General features: G+C 40.0%; 1 protein-coding gene across 1 annotated transcript in view; it reads right to left on the reverse strand.

Annotated features, from left to right (window-relative positions):
• Positions 1–3,926: 3,926 nt before the first annotated feature.
• ADA (adenosine deaminase) overlaps positions 3,927–13,586 on the reverse strand; it is a 39,943-nt gene continuing 30,283 nt past the window's right edge. The window contains exons 7-11 of the mRNA XM_079979792.1: positions 13,084–13,155; positions 11,677–11,778; positions 11,381–11,448; positions 9,946–10,075; positions 3,927–7,435 (exon numbers count right to left, since the gene is read on the reverse strand). Of these exons, the coding sequence (XP_079835918.1) occupies positions 7,331–7,435; positions 9,946–10,075; positions 11,381–11,448; positions 11,677–11,778; positions 13,084–13,155 (477 nt within the window). The 3' untranslated portion in view covers positions 3,927–7,330. The remainder of the gene's footprint in view (positions 7,436–9,945; positions 10,076–11,380; positions 11,449–11,676; positions 11,779–13,083; positions 13,156–13,586) is intronic.

The following is a 13,586-nucleotide window of genomic DNA, read 5'->3' on the forward strand; positions in this document are numbered from 1 at the left end:
ATCAGGGTCTTTTCCAGGGAGTCTTCTCTTCTCATGAGATGGCCAAAGTACTGGAGCCTCAGCTTCAGGATCTGTCCTTCCAGTGAGCACTCAGGGCTGATTTCCTTCAGAATGGAGAGGTTTGATCTTCTTGCAGTCCATGGGACTCTCAAGAGTCTCCTCCAGCACCATAATTCAAAAGCATCAATTCTTCGGATCGGAGTACAGACAGCCATGTCTATCCATGGAATATGGCAGGATTCTCAAAATGGCCTCTGGGGGGCATTAAAGCACTGGTCTATGTGTGCACACCTCAAGCAAGGTGGGGTGGAAATGGCAGCTGGCTGCCCGCTCACAGCAACATGATTTTAGCTGTGTGAGTGTGGCAATCTAAGAACAAAAGAACTTTGTTGGATCAAACCCAAGGCTATAGCCCAGCATTGTTTTGCCCAGCAGACAACGAGCATGACATGATAGCCATAGCCCTCTCCTGCTGCTAGTATTCAGAGACATACTGCCTTGGTTATATACTAGTACTAGCCATTGAATATCTTGTTCTCCATCAAGATATCTTGTTCTCCATCAATTTGTCTAATCTCATTTTAAAGCCATCTTAAATTGTTGGCCATCTCCACCACTGTCTGTAGAAGTGAATACCACAGATTAACTGTGAGCTGTAGGAATTTCTTCCTTTTGTGTGTCCTAAATCTATCCCCATTCAGCTTCACTGGATAATCCTGGATTCTGGTTATTATCAGGGAGAGCACAAAAATTATTTCTATATTTTCTCTGTACCATGCATTAATTTTATACAACTGTCTGTCATGTCTGCCCATACACTTCTAAACTAAGCAGTTCTGGACGTTGTAATATTTCCTCATAAGAGAGTTGCTGATCATTTTGGCTGCTCTGTTCCAGTTCTACATTCTTTTTTTCTAAAAATATACATTAAGTTTTCAAATTTACAGTTCTCAAAGAAAACACCATTGCCAAATGTAACACAGGAACAGGGTTGGGGTGGAGATAAAAGGAGGAAAGGGAGCAGAAGGGAAAAAAATGGAAAAGGGGGGGGGTCAACAGGACAACATTCATTCAAACAAAAAAGAAAACACAGAAAATCTGACAAATATGGCTGTTGTTAAGGGATGGGATGGGATAAAACGAGATGTTTACAATTATGAATTTAAGAAATTATTTCTACATTATTTTGAGATAAGACCCAAACTGTACAGTGTCAAATACACACAGTCTACTGCCTCACTCCTATCCATATGAACTCACTCAAAATAATTCTAAAGGTTTACTGAGACTGGCTGGACTTACCATTGCGGAAGCCTTGCTGATTCTTCTTCAGCAAGGCACGTTCTCCTAAATGCTTGATAATTTTTGTCTTTCATATCTTCCAGTAATTTAGACATTAGGCTACCGGGTATGTAATGTTTTACAAACACACACACACACACACACACACACCCCCCACCACCCTCCAGATCCACTGTAAAATTAGTGTTACATTGGCAGCTGTCCAGTCCTCTAGTACATTAGGCCAAATGACACATTTCTGTTAGAAGATTAGCAATCCAACACACATGGGTGGATACCAGCGATGTGTTAATTTTTAATTGACCAGTAATTCATTTAACTTCATCTATTGCCAACACTATTTGTGTCAGCTCTTCAGACCTACTTCCTGAAGAAGTCAGATCAGGCTGTCTATCTCAGGCATAGGCAAACTCGGCCCTCCAGATGTTTTTTTGGGACTACAATTCCCATCATCCCTGACCACTGGTCCTGTTAGCTAGGGATCATGGGAGTTGTAGTCCCAAAACACCTGGAGGGCCGAGTTTGCTTATGCCTGATCTACCTCAATTCTTCCATGGTTAAACCAGACTCAAGGGTTGGAGTGGGACTATTAGATCATCTAACACAACTGCCTACTCAATCCAATCTCTCTCAGTAACATGCCAGTCACTCCTTCCCCTTCCAGAAAGCCAAGAGGCTTTGCGTTACCTCTTTCAATAAGAAACCAGTCTCTGCCCTTTCTCCTTGCCTTTTAATTGGGGTGACGAGTTAGAGGGTAGTGTCAATAAGAAAGAGCTTTCTGGGACAGCGCTGGCCCCCGGCCTCTTAAGTGAGATGGGCGCACAACCCTAGAGTTGGACACGACTGGCCCTGATGGGCAGGGGTACCTTTACCTTTTACCTTTTAGGTTATTCACTAGTAACTGTGATATCACAGGAGACATGCTAAACATAGTGCTTCTAGCCTGTTAAGTATGCCTGGGTTAAGTATTATATTTAGCCAAATCCCCTGTGAGCTGGTTCCAAGCTACTTCAGCATGAAGTTTCAGTGGGGAGTTAACATATGAAGAGCATTTGCCAATGGTACTGAAATATCATGCTCTTTTAAATCATGTAACATCCTGTTTTCCAAAGGCATTTCCCACTGAATGACATGCAGCCATTTATTATATCCGGGTTATATAGTACGGTATTTCCTAGTTCCTTACTATATAAGTTGGCAACCAAAAGTTGATGGATCTTGCATATGTAGCTGTATAGAAAGATGCGAATATTCAGTTTCAGACTTCATAGAATCATAGAACTGTAGAGCGGGAAGGGACCTCGAGGGTTATCTAGTCCAATTCCCTGCAATGCAGGAATTTCAACTATAGAATACATGAAGGATGACCATCCAACCTTTCCTTAAAAGCCTCCAATGGAGAATCCACCACATTCCAAGGCAGTCTGTTGTCAGTAACTTGTCTGTAGGCCTGAATTACATTGGCCTTCCAAAGTACTGTGTTACCTGCTGGAATATTTGGTGATGCAGTGACCATTCAAACTCTTATAAGTTTTATCTGCTCTATCTAATGGCAACCACTTAGTCCCCCTTGTAAGATGTTTCCCTTTGACTGATGTCCTTTTTGGACAAAAGGTTCAAAGCAAATTCCAAAAGTGATTGAATTATTTCAGGCCAATCTAGAGAGGAACAAAGGAAGCTGCCTTATACGAAGGCTGGACCAAATATCCCACTCATCTTTCATAGGACCCTTCGTTTCCAGGTGAAAGTTAGATGGTATCAGTGATTGGGGAGTGGGGCAGGCAAAAAACTAAACAAAACTTAAGGCAGGACTGAGCTTACCTTAAAGATGAGGTGGCCCATTTATTTATTTTTAAGAAACAAAAAGCAAAGCTTCACCTTTGCTTCAAGCAGTGGCTTAGCAGCCTGGCATTTCTGTTGGGAGTTTATGCCCCAGGGAAATGATACCACATCATGATATAGCATCTTCCCAGGATCATTCTTTTGGGGTATGGGGAGAGAAATGGCGGCTCTCATTAGGACCTCAGGCAATGAAGGATCTTCCTCATTACCCCCTTTTTCACTGGAAATGCCAGGGCTATCCACCTATGGCTTCTTTCTAAGTAAAAAGAATCCCCAAGAGCCTGTAGTTGTGGAAGAATGACATGAAAACAGTGTGTGCAGCACTGTTTAACCCTTTCCTTTCTTCCCTCCCCCAGTTGCTTTCCTAAACTCAAACTCAAAGCTTTTAATTTCTATTTTTTAAAACGTAGCAGCTGCAACAGCTGCTGGGGAAGAGGCATGCAATTGGGTGTCACATCTAATTTGGCCTTGAGATGCATGAAGAACAGTAGCACAAGTTCTTGTTTCTTCTGTGTTATGTAGCCACACATTGGCACTCTTAAGCGGATGTCTAGCCCACAGTTCCTTCATTACCGTTAATTTTGCCCATCCAGCTGCCATAACAGGTTCCATATCTACTGCAGTCCAGGTGGAATCCAACTGGACATCCCTCCATCCCCTTGTTCCACCAAGTGACAGTACCTGCCTCTGAGATAAAATCACAACATTTCTAGTTTTGTTTTTTAATTGAATCACATCTTGCAGACTTGGGCTTGAAATCAGCAACAACAATGACATATGCATATAGTTAAAATGGAATTTATTTCATTAAACCAAAATAAAAATTCTCCTTTGTTCTTCAGGATGTGAACAACATAAGAAAAATTTATAAGGATAACTTTTCATTGGCATTATAAAAATAACAAAATAATTCCTATATATATATTCCTGGTTATACATAAGACATTATAGTTTACATTCAGAACTTATTTTTGGAGACAAGTGCTATGCAAGGCTCAGTCTCTTTTTCACATGCGACCCAGTGATGTCAAAGCCATTCATCAGAGGCATATTTTTGGTGTCTGAAGCTTTGTAATACCAGCCTATATAACCACCGAAATATGGCATTGTATGATTTCCTCAGCTGTGTTTATTAACTTTTAAAAACATTGTAAACCTAAGCCTATATCACTATTATATAGAAGAATTAGTAGTACAGCATCAGAAATACAGTGATAGACAGGCTCTGGGTCATGCAGACTCAGGTTCGCCTGTACCACTTGTTATCTCTAGTGCTAGATACACCTGATAGGAATAAGCCCTGCTTGCACTGTGATGAAAGCAAAGGTGTGTCATTCCTATGTCCTACAAAACTAACACTTCATGGCCACACTTACGACAAAAAAGGACCACTAGTCCCAGCAATGTCAAGAGCTACTTGGTGATAAGCTCGAACAGACAAAGGGCTCTGTGAAGAGCTTTCCTTTCACAAAGAAACAGTGTTTAAAGCAAGTCCAGCTCCTTGATATAGATTCTTTTCATTTTTTAAAAAAGCATAAAGATATGTTCGTTTTATAAAGGGCCTCAGTCTCATTTTCAGTTCAGGGTAGAAGTCTACAATAAGCTTCCATTTGTTGTGAACAGTTTAATACACATTCAGATTGTGCACCAGCCATATTCACAAGTACGTCAGTTCAGAAATGTTAAACTAAGATAAGAAATCCTGCTCTGTCTATAGAAAAAACACGATTGTGTGAATTCACTTTTGTGTGGCTGAAGACATGTGTCTATGGACCAAGCCAGATTTATATTAAGTGCACAGCTGTTACTGAAAATGGTAACTGAGGTTTTAGGCACCACCCTCCTGTCCATGACATCTAGAAGAACTCATCTGCATTCTGATGTCACAACGCCACTTCATGTTGTTGGCTGCCACTTGGAAGGAGGCAGAAACACGGTGTGTCGTGATGTAATCAGTAAGTTCTATTAAACATTATGGAAGGGGAGCTAAACATGTGGTTGCAGCAGATGCACTTTTGCTAAAGTATCTGTTTGTGCCCTCAACAACTATTCCTTATGAATGAAGCACAAAGGTAAAATAAATAAAACCTGGGTATTTTAACATATGCTGAGCCACTGCACAAACTAATCATGCTCTACTACTGAAAGCACCTTGAGGCATCTTTAGAGGTTCACAAATGCTGTTCACTTTTCTAGAAATCTGATAAAATTGCATAATTTAAAAGATCTACTTTAAATGCTGCTCTGTTCGTGTAAGAGGGGAGCAAATCTTGCCAACTCCTTCCTCCATCTGTAGCCCCACAACGTATCTCACAACACATCCAAGGCTCCCCAGTCCCTAGGAGCAGATATGCAAAGGGAAGGGAGAATCAGGAAATCCCTGTTCTGTGAACTCTGTTCTATTCATGGAAAGATTAGAAGTTCAAATCAAAGCACATGTATTTGGGAGTTTCAAGTTCCAGAGTGGAAGATTTCTGTGAGTCTAGGAGACAAATTCTGTAGTACATCAGTCTTATCCTTGCAAGTACAAGACTTCCAGGTTCCTTATAATGAAATATAAGGACAAAAGGATCTGCTCAGATACATGGAGACTTTGTGGTTATTTTTAAAAGATTCTCCAACAAATGAGTATTTCTAAAAGATGCAAAATAGAATATTATAATCACTAGAAGAAATCCCACAAATGAATGCGAGATGAGGCCTCCTGGCATGGTGCTGATGCAGTATTACTATATTTTCTATTTCTGCAAAAGACCATTGACATGAGGTTTTTAAGGTATTTACTTACCGACTGACCATAACTTGGTTAAACCAAAGTATTTGCATAAGTCAAATCAGTCCCATGGATGGGGGGGGGGCATGCATCAAAAGACCATGAAGTTCAATTCCAGAAATTCAGCCTAACTGGTTTGTGTACCAGGCAGTTGAAAACCTACCAGATAATTTAGCACCATTAGCTAAATTTACCATACTGTTGGTAACAGACAAGAAAAAACAAACATTATGCTATATAAACATTATGCTTAATCAAAAATGCTAGTTAAAAGGGGCAGCAGTTCCAATAGTGCAGGCAGCAGACAAAGCAAGTGTACTGGAATAAAGGAGTTTGCTTCTTTTGCAAATCAATCATTTTTAAAGTGCTGTGTTGTTCTTTGAACATACACAGCTTAAGACATATTGGACAAGTTTGATTTGGGGAAAGGCAAGATGCTGAATCTGGACTATAGTAATTTGCCCCAATTCGGCAGCGATCCCTTGCTATATTGGGATCTATATGTACAGATCAGATGCATGTGACTCAGAAGAGTCATTCAAGGTGATCACCATTGACACTGTCTTCTGGATAGTGATGCATGCTCCTAGCATTCTTGAAATATAGGTAGGAACTGTTATCTTCCAGGTGCACTCAACAATCCTTGGATCAGAACCACTATTCTTTAAGTATTAGCTCCAAAGAATTTGATGACATTTAAATAAGTATTAAGTTGGTATTAAGGCCAAGCAGAATCAAGAAAGGAATAAACCCAGCCTATGACTGTGTCAAACAATCAGACAACCAGGGATAAAGTGAAATACTCATTTCTATCAGATTCCCCACTACAAGATGTTAAACATCTGAAAAAACTCAGTTGTGATTCTCTCTGTTTCAAGTGTATGGGCATACAGAAGACAAATTACAGAGAAATCTCAGTAAGGCCAGAGATACGTTATAGCTTTCAAGAGAGAGAGGGAAATGGTTTGAGAGATGCTTTGCTTCCCCATTGTATATACACATTATTTTGTCTCTCTGTCGCTTCTGGTCAACTAGGTTCTTGAAATAATCCAGTCTCTAAAACCTGCTTCTACTTTGGTAAACAGAGGTAAATTCAGCCATTACAAGAAGCAACCCCTCCTCCAAACTTTCCAGTCTCTGAAAAGATTATTTTTAGCCTAAAAAAACAAAGATGTAAACTCATAGCACCCATCTTATTTATGGGATCTGGGTGCTCTAGGCAAATATAACACAAACATTGTAGGAATACTGTTCTTTATATATACTGTATGCCCCCACTGTGGATGATAATAGTAAACAAGATAGTAACACAGTACTAAGTTTGTGCGTTGTCTTCAAAGAAACAAAATGGAGGTCTCTGACTACCATGAAGTTGTCAGGAAAAGAGGTCACGAGTAGACGGCATCATATGGATCAGAACTCTGTGCTTTGTACCATCCCATAGGCTTCATACAGCTTGTAGAGAAGCTCCTTTTTTTCTTTCTCTGGCAAGAAGCTAGACTTGGCAGCATTTATGTTCTGCAAAAATTGGAACAAACACAGAAGTGAAGCTCAGCAAGAATAATATTCTGCTAGTGTTTTAGTATGCATTACTAGCCAAGTCTAAGTGAAAGTAACGGATGCAGTTTCCAACCCTACATTTTCAGCTTCTCGTTAAGTGGGAAAATGGCAGCCTTTTAAAAACAGTCTTTAGGCTTTGATCACTTAGCTGGGATTAAGTCCTGCTACTCCTGATTAGACATGCAAAGGGGAGCACTTTAAGAACACACAGTCATATTCCAGAGATCTGGTAATCAGTTGATGCAACACTGTGTTATGCCAAGTGAGAGCAATGATCCATCTATCTATCAGGACTAGTGAGGGCTCTATGGAATCAAAGGTAGCATTTCCCCAGTGCTGCTCCTACCAAAGAACTTTTAAGTAGAGATTCCAGGGATTAAAGCTGGAACCTCCAACATGCAAATTATTATTACCAGATTTTTCTACCGCTACTACAAAGCTTCCATAATCATGATCACATTCAAGGCATGGAGTATTAGAAATCAGAAAGGTTCCTGGTGGGAAAATCAAAGTTTCAATCACTTGGCCCACTTCTCATCCAGCGGCCTACCATCACTGCCACCAAAAGAGGGCTCCAGCTCCAAGGGAAACCTAAGTGTGCAGAAATTCCCATGGTTCTCTTCTTTCAGCTGTCCATGCCTAATATACGGATGTCAGGGCTGCGGCAGGGGAAAGCTGTGCGACAAAGCAGTACAGCCCTGCTCCCTGATGGGATGGGGAAAATGCATTGGCTCATAAATTAAGGATCCATTAAAAATCAAAGAAATGTTTTCCTTGCCTGACCAATTTTATGCCTTTGCTGGTCATTCCTATGCTATGGGACATGTCTCAGTTGTCAGTGTTAAGGTTCAGAGTTTTTAATACCTTCCTCATTACAGCTACAAAGGTTTATACTTCTCTTTTGTTCTCATATTACTGTCTGTGTCAAAACGACTTCTGGTCTGGGGCATTATGCAGGGATCCCAGACAGGAACAAGTCGACTCCCAACCTGTCCTCATGGGGGTATCCTTAGCAGTAAGGGCTCATGTTTCAACCTCTTTAAAGGGCTGGGTGGTACCTGCCACATCTCCTGGTTAGTCTTTGTAGGTGAGAGAAGCAGACTACACTATGAGGTGCCCTATGTTAGTGGCCTTCTTCCCCCAAAACTCCTTACCTGTCAGGCTGGTGTGAACCACTGGCAGCAAACCATGGTGATGCACAAAAGTTGGAGCCTTGTGGGCTTATTGTTCAAAACTAAAATACTGCTCTGAGAGCGCAGCAATGCAAGCAATAGATGGTTCTGTGTTTTGACTTCCAGAAGCAGTTTAACTGCTGATCTCTGGAAGCAAGAAACTATCACCTCATTTTTTGTAAAGTGCCATATATGTTGGTAGTGCTGCTACATAAATAACATGTCATATGCTGGCTTGTTGGCTAAACGATGTGGTGACTCAGCACTCTCTTTCCTCCTGACATGTAATGTGTCTGCCAAGATGAGTCAACATTTCTCCAGAGAGATTGTAAACGGAGATTGTTTTTCCTGGCTTGTAGTGAAACTGAGCACTTGTCTCCATTTGTATGCCTTGTGTCTTTGTTTTCATAAGTCAAATCCTAATATATTTTCTGCATATCCACATGCTTTCTTCCTACATGGTTCTTCCTTTTTATGGGCACAGTGTTTAAAATAAACAATTATATCCATGCTCCCACATACCAAGTCAACAAGGCTCTTGGGGTGAATGGGCAGATATGTGCCCATTTTTAAAAAAATGACTAAGCAAAGAACTGACAGTTCTGGAGAAGAAGGAAGGGCTGAATGGGTGGGCAAGTAGAAATTCAGCTAAAAATGGTTTCAAGAATGGGTGAGGAAACACTCCAGCTATGAAGTGGGGAGGAGGACAATGGCCGCAATAAAGGACACTGTGTCCTGTAATAAGCACTTGAATGAGTTTATATATAATTACTCTTCTCAACAACTCCTTAATGAGTTAAGAAGCACTCCACTTCCTGGTTATTTTTTTATCTGAAGTAAGGAGCTAAATCTATCAATCAGAGCATGGGTTGAAGAGCATCAGTGCCTTACACAATGACAAAGTTTATGAACATATGCAGATACAGATTGTGAATTAAGATGTCCATTTACAAAGCAGTAACCTTTCTGCATTGGTCTTATAATTATGTGGGGAGCTGACTATCTACTGCGCCTGTCTATATGGCAGTTAAGAATCTCACCATACCTCTACAATCTAGAGTTGTGATTTGGTGCAGGTGTGGGGTACAATTCACGGAAATGGACAGGCTGCAGATGTGGTTCTATGCCCACTATGGTGAGCTCCTATAAGGCCATTTCTGTTTTGGAGAAGTAACTTTGAGAAGATTTACTTTGGCTGCAGATCGAAGCACAGCTTACTTGGAAGTAAGCTATTTTTTCAAAGCAAAGATGTTTAGGATCAAGCACAACCAATGCAAAAAACCAAAACCAATTTACCAGCCTCTTGAATTCTTCCTCAGTGAAGCCCATGCAATCACGAGCTATTTTGTAATCCGTGTTAACTGTGGAGTTGAAAATGAGTGGATCATCCGTGTTCAAGGAATAATTTGCTTCATCTTTCATAAACCTGAAAAAAGCAGAATTGAAAGAACATCAGGTTTTTTTTAAGAGTATAATTTGCATTTTCCTCATGGGGAAAAATATAGTGAAGCCTGTTTTCTATCCCACTTGTATTGAACCTCCTAGACAATTTCCATTAAACTACAGTCCTAACACCAAATATACTTTTTATTTATTTTTCACTGTACAGTCATACCTTGGGTTACAGACACATTGGGTCGCGCGATTTCAGGTTGCGCATCGCACCGAACCCAGAAGTACCGGAACGGGTTACTTCTGGGTTTCGGCGCTTGCGCAGAAGTGCTAAATCGCGACCTGCGCATGCACAGATGCGGTGCTGCGGGTTGTGAACGTGCTTCCCGCACAGATCACATTCGCAACCCGAGCGTCCACTGTACAATAATGTGACATGATACAACACATTTCAAGTAATCCGCAGAAAATATCACAGGGGGAGAAATCACTAAAAAATGTTTTATCATACATCAAATCATATTAAGTTTTCTCAGATCTTAAGAATAATATAAGATCCAATGTATATTGTTGAATATTTTCTTGTCATACTGTGTTACTTTTCTTTGTTATAGAAAAGACAAATTAGATAAAGTGCTATGTAAGAATGGATTGATATTAGATGAAAGCTCGAAGTTAATGAATTTGCTGAACCAATTTTTAAGTAGAATACAAAAAAGGGAGGCGTGAGGAAGTCAGGAAAATAAGTTAACTAAAGAGGAGAAGATAAAAAAGAGGAATTTCTGTTTTTCTGTTTTTTTTCTTTTTTTATGTAAATTGTCTGTATTTTTTGTATTTTTGTGTTTTTGTATTCTTTTTTGTGTTTTTTCTATTGATTGTCTTATAACTTTTTTATTTTTAAAATTTAATAAAATATCATTAAAAAAAGAAGAAGATAAAGTGCTAACTGAATGCTCTAGAAGGCAGACGGCTTTCTCAGAAGTGGCATCCTCCCTGTGGAACAGCCTTCCTTCAGATGCCAAGGAGATAAGAACTACACAACTTTTAGAAGACTTCTGAAAGTAGCCCTGTATCAGGAAGTTTTAAATGCTTGATGTTTTATTATGTTGCTATATATGCTATAAGCCACCCAGAGCAGCTGGGAAAACCCAGCCAGATGGGCAGTGTATAAATAATAACATTATTATTATTATTAGATGGCAAACTGGGAGGCTTAAACCTCATGGCTCGCCTCAGTATTAGGATTTGAGCTGATAACTGGGTAGTGATTTTGATCCAATAAGTGAGAAGTAATGTCAGAATAATTAAATAAATAAATAATCCCAACCCAAATCCTTACCTTACTAATGGATGCTTACTGAAGCTGGTTTGGCATGCACTAGTGAGGTGACTAGACCAAGGGCAGATCTGTATATTTATATAAAAAACAAAACAGAATCAGTACACATCCCCTTTAAAATACCTATGTTCATAACTCAGAAATGCTGGGCAGTGGCTGTCAGTGAAGGGAGAATATACTGAGCTCGATGGACTAATGGTCTGCCTTGATACAAGGCAGCTTCCTCTGTTAATATCAACTGCAGCTATTATCTGGTTGACGTAACAGAGTTGGAGACTTGAAATACATTCCATTACCTCGAAATGCATATTTTCTTTCAACAGCCATTTATATAGACTTTCATCTTCCAAGACATGGTAGCCATGGCCAATTCGCTCTGCCTTTAGGATGTTGACTGCCTATAATGAAAGACAGGGGGTGGTGGGAATGTAGAATCAACTTTTTGCTAATTAGGTTACTCTCGATTGCACAGTTCACGATAACTACAGCCCACAGCATTAAAGTGAGAGCAGCTCTATAAATTGTTTTGAGCTATTACTCCTATTATATAAGGTATACTTATCACCATCTGCTAAAAGCTTATTTAGAAACACAGCCATACTATGTATGGCACAGGCCTTCTGGAGACCCCCCAAAACCCTTGGATTGTAATATTTAAAAAAGTGGGAGAGTATGGTTTAGTTTGTCATTACATGAACAAGCATTGGGCTCACACATTCCTTCCTCTCTTTATGATCTCCAATGCACTGTCTTTTGCAAATAGCAATAGTTTTCTTACCTGAAAGATTAAGCTATGTAGCTTGCACTCAAATCACAATCAAATTCGAGAGATGGGTGGAAGACAGAAATTAAACACCTGGTATAACTTTTTTTGTCTTTTTACAGAAGTGGGTGCAGCTCTGTTTGCCTCTCCTGAGTGGATTACTCCTGTGAAATTACACCACACAATGGTGGCTTTTTTTTTTTTTAAAAAAAAGGAACAGTTTATAACTGTTTTGATTTTTTGTAAGAATTAGATGAAACATACATGCATGTTTGCCCCTTGTGAGGAGACCAATCCCACCAAATCTCAGAAGGGTAGCTGCAGAAGTCTTCTTGCAAGGGCAGCTCTTACAGTTTGGGGTGTGTGTAACAAAAAAAAAGAGGAATCATTTAGTCTCCCTTAGCATCCTGTGGTCTGAAAATTGCAGATATGAGAGGTGGCTCTAGGTAAAAGTATCAAAATTGCACACAAATCGGTCTAGCAATTTTTGAACTAGGCACCTTTAAAGTTGAATGGAAGGGAGAAAGACTAAATAGGATTCACTTTCCACCCTCAAGACACTGGAAATGGAGTCTAGGTAAAATTGTTCCCTCTGATTACAAACTTGACCTATCAGTCACAACAGAGCTCTCCTTTCTCCCTCTCCCCAGTGGCGTAGCGTGGGTTGTCAGCACCCGGGGCAAGGCAAGTAATTTGCGCCCCCTAACCCGTGGATTTGCGCCCCCTAACCTGTGGATTTGTGCCCCCTAACCCTAACCCCCAGATGTTGCGCCCGGTGCGGCCGGCCCCCCCTGCACCCCCCACGTTACGCCACTGCCTCTCCCCCATTGTTCAGATTGTACATTCTACAGTTTGCTGTATATTCAGTGTCAATTGTCAGCTTTTCCAATGACACAACACCCCCCCCCCTTTTTTTTTGTTCTGCAGTACAACTTCTTACCTCCTTGACAACCTTGGGTGGCCCAACCTCACCAGCATGAACAGTTCGATGAATGCCATATCTTTCAGCTTCCTGAATAAAAGGAAAAACAAGGAAGAGAATAAAAACTGACTGGCAAATGCTAGAGATCCATAGAATTTCTCAAGGTAGCATTTGCTACCTTATCTTTCTTTGGCTGTAGTCTAAGCAGAGCTGCTAAAAACTGGAATATGTACAATAGAAAAATCAGCTTAAAATTGGTATTTCTCCCGAAGAAGAAAATTTGTTATTTTATTAAAATACATGTAAAACTAAAGATTGTCACTTTTTGCTTCACAACAATCATGATAAAACTTGTAGCAAAATACCACTTAATGCCAAAATAGGCTTCAAAGTGGTTTACAAAATATGAAAAACACAATAAAAAACACAATTACAGCATTGTTAAAATACACAATAAAACCATTCCATTAAAACATAAACATGTGGAATTAAACTATGCAAAAAAGCTCCTTGGAGATTAA

This window comes from Podarcis cretensis (genome assembly GCF_951804945.1).
Source record: "Podarcis cretensis genome assembly, chromosome: 6".
Classification (NCBI taxonomy): Eukaryota; Metazoa; Chordata; class Lepidosauria; order Squamata; family Lacertidae; genus Podarcis; species Podarcis cretensis.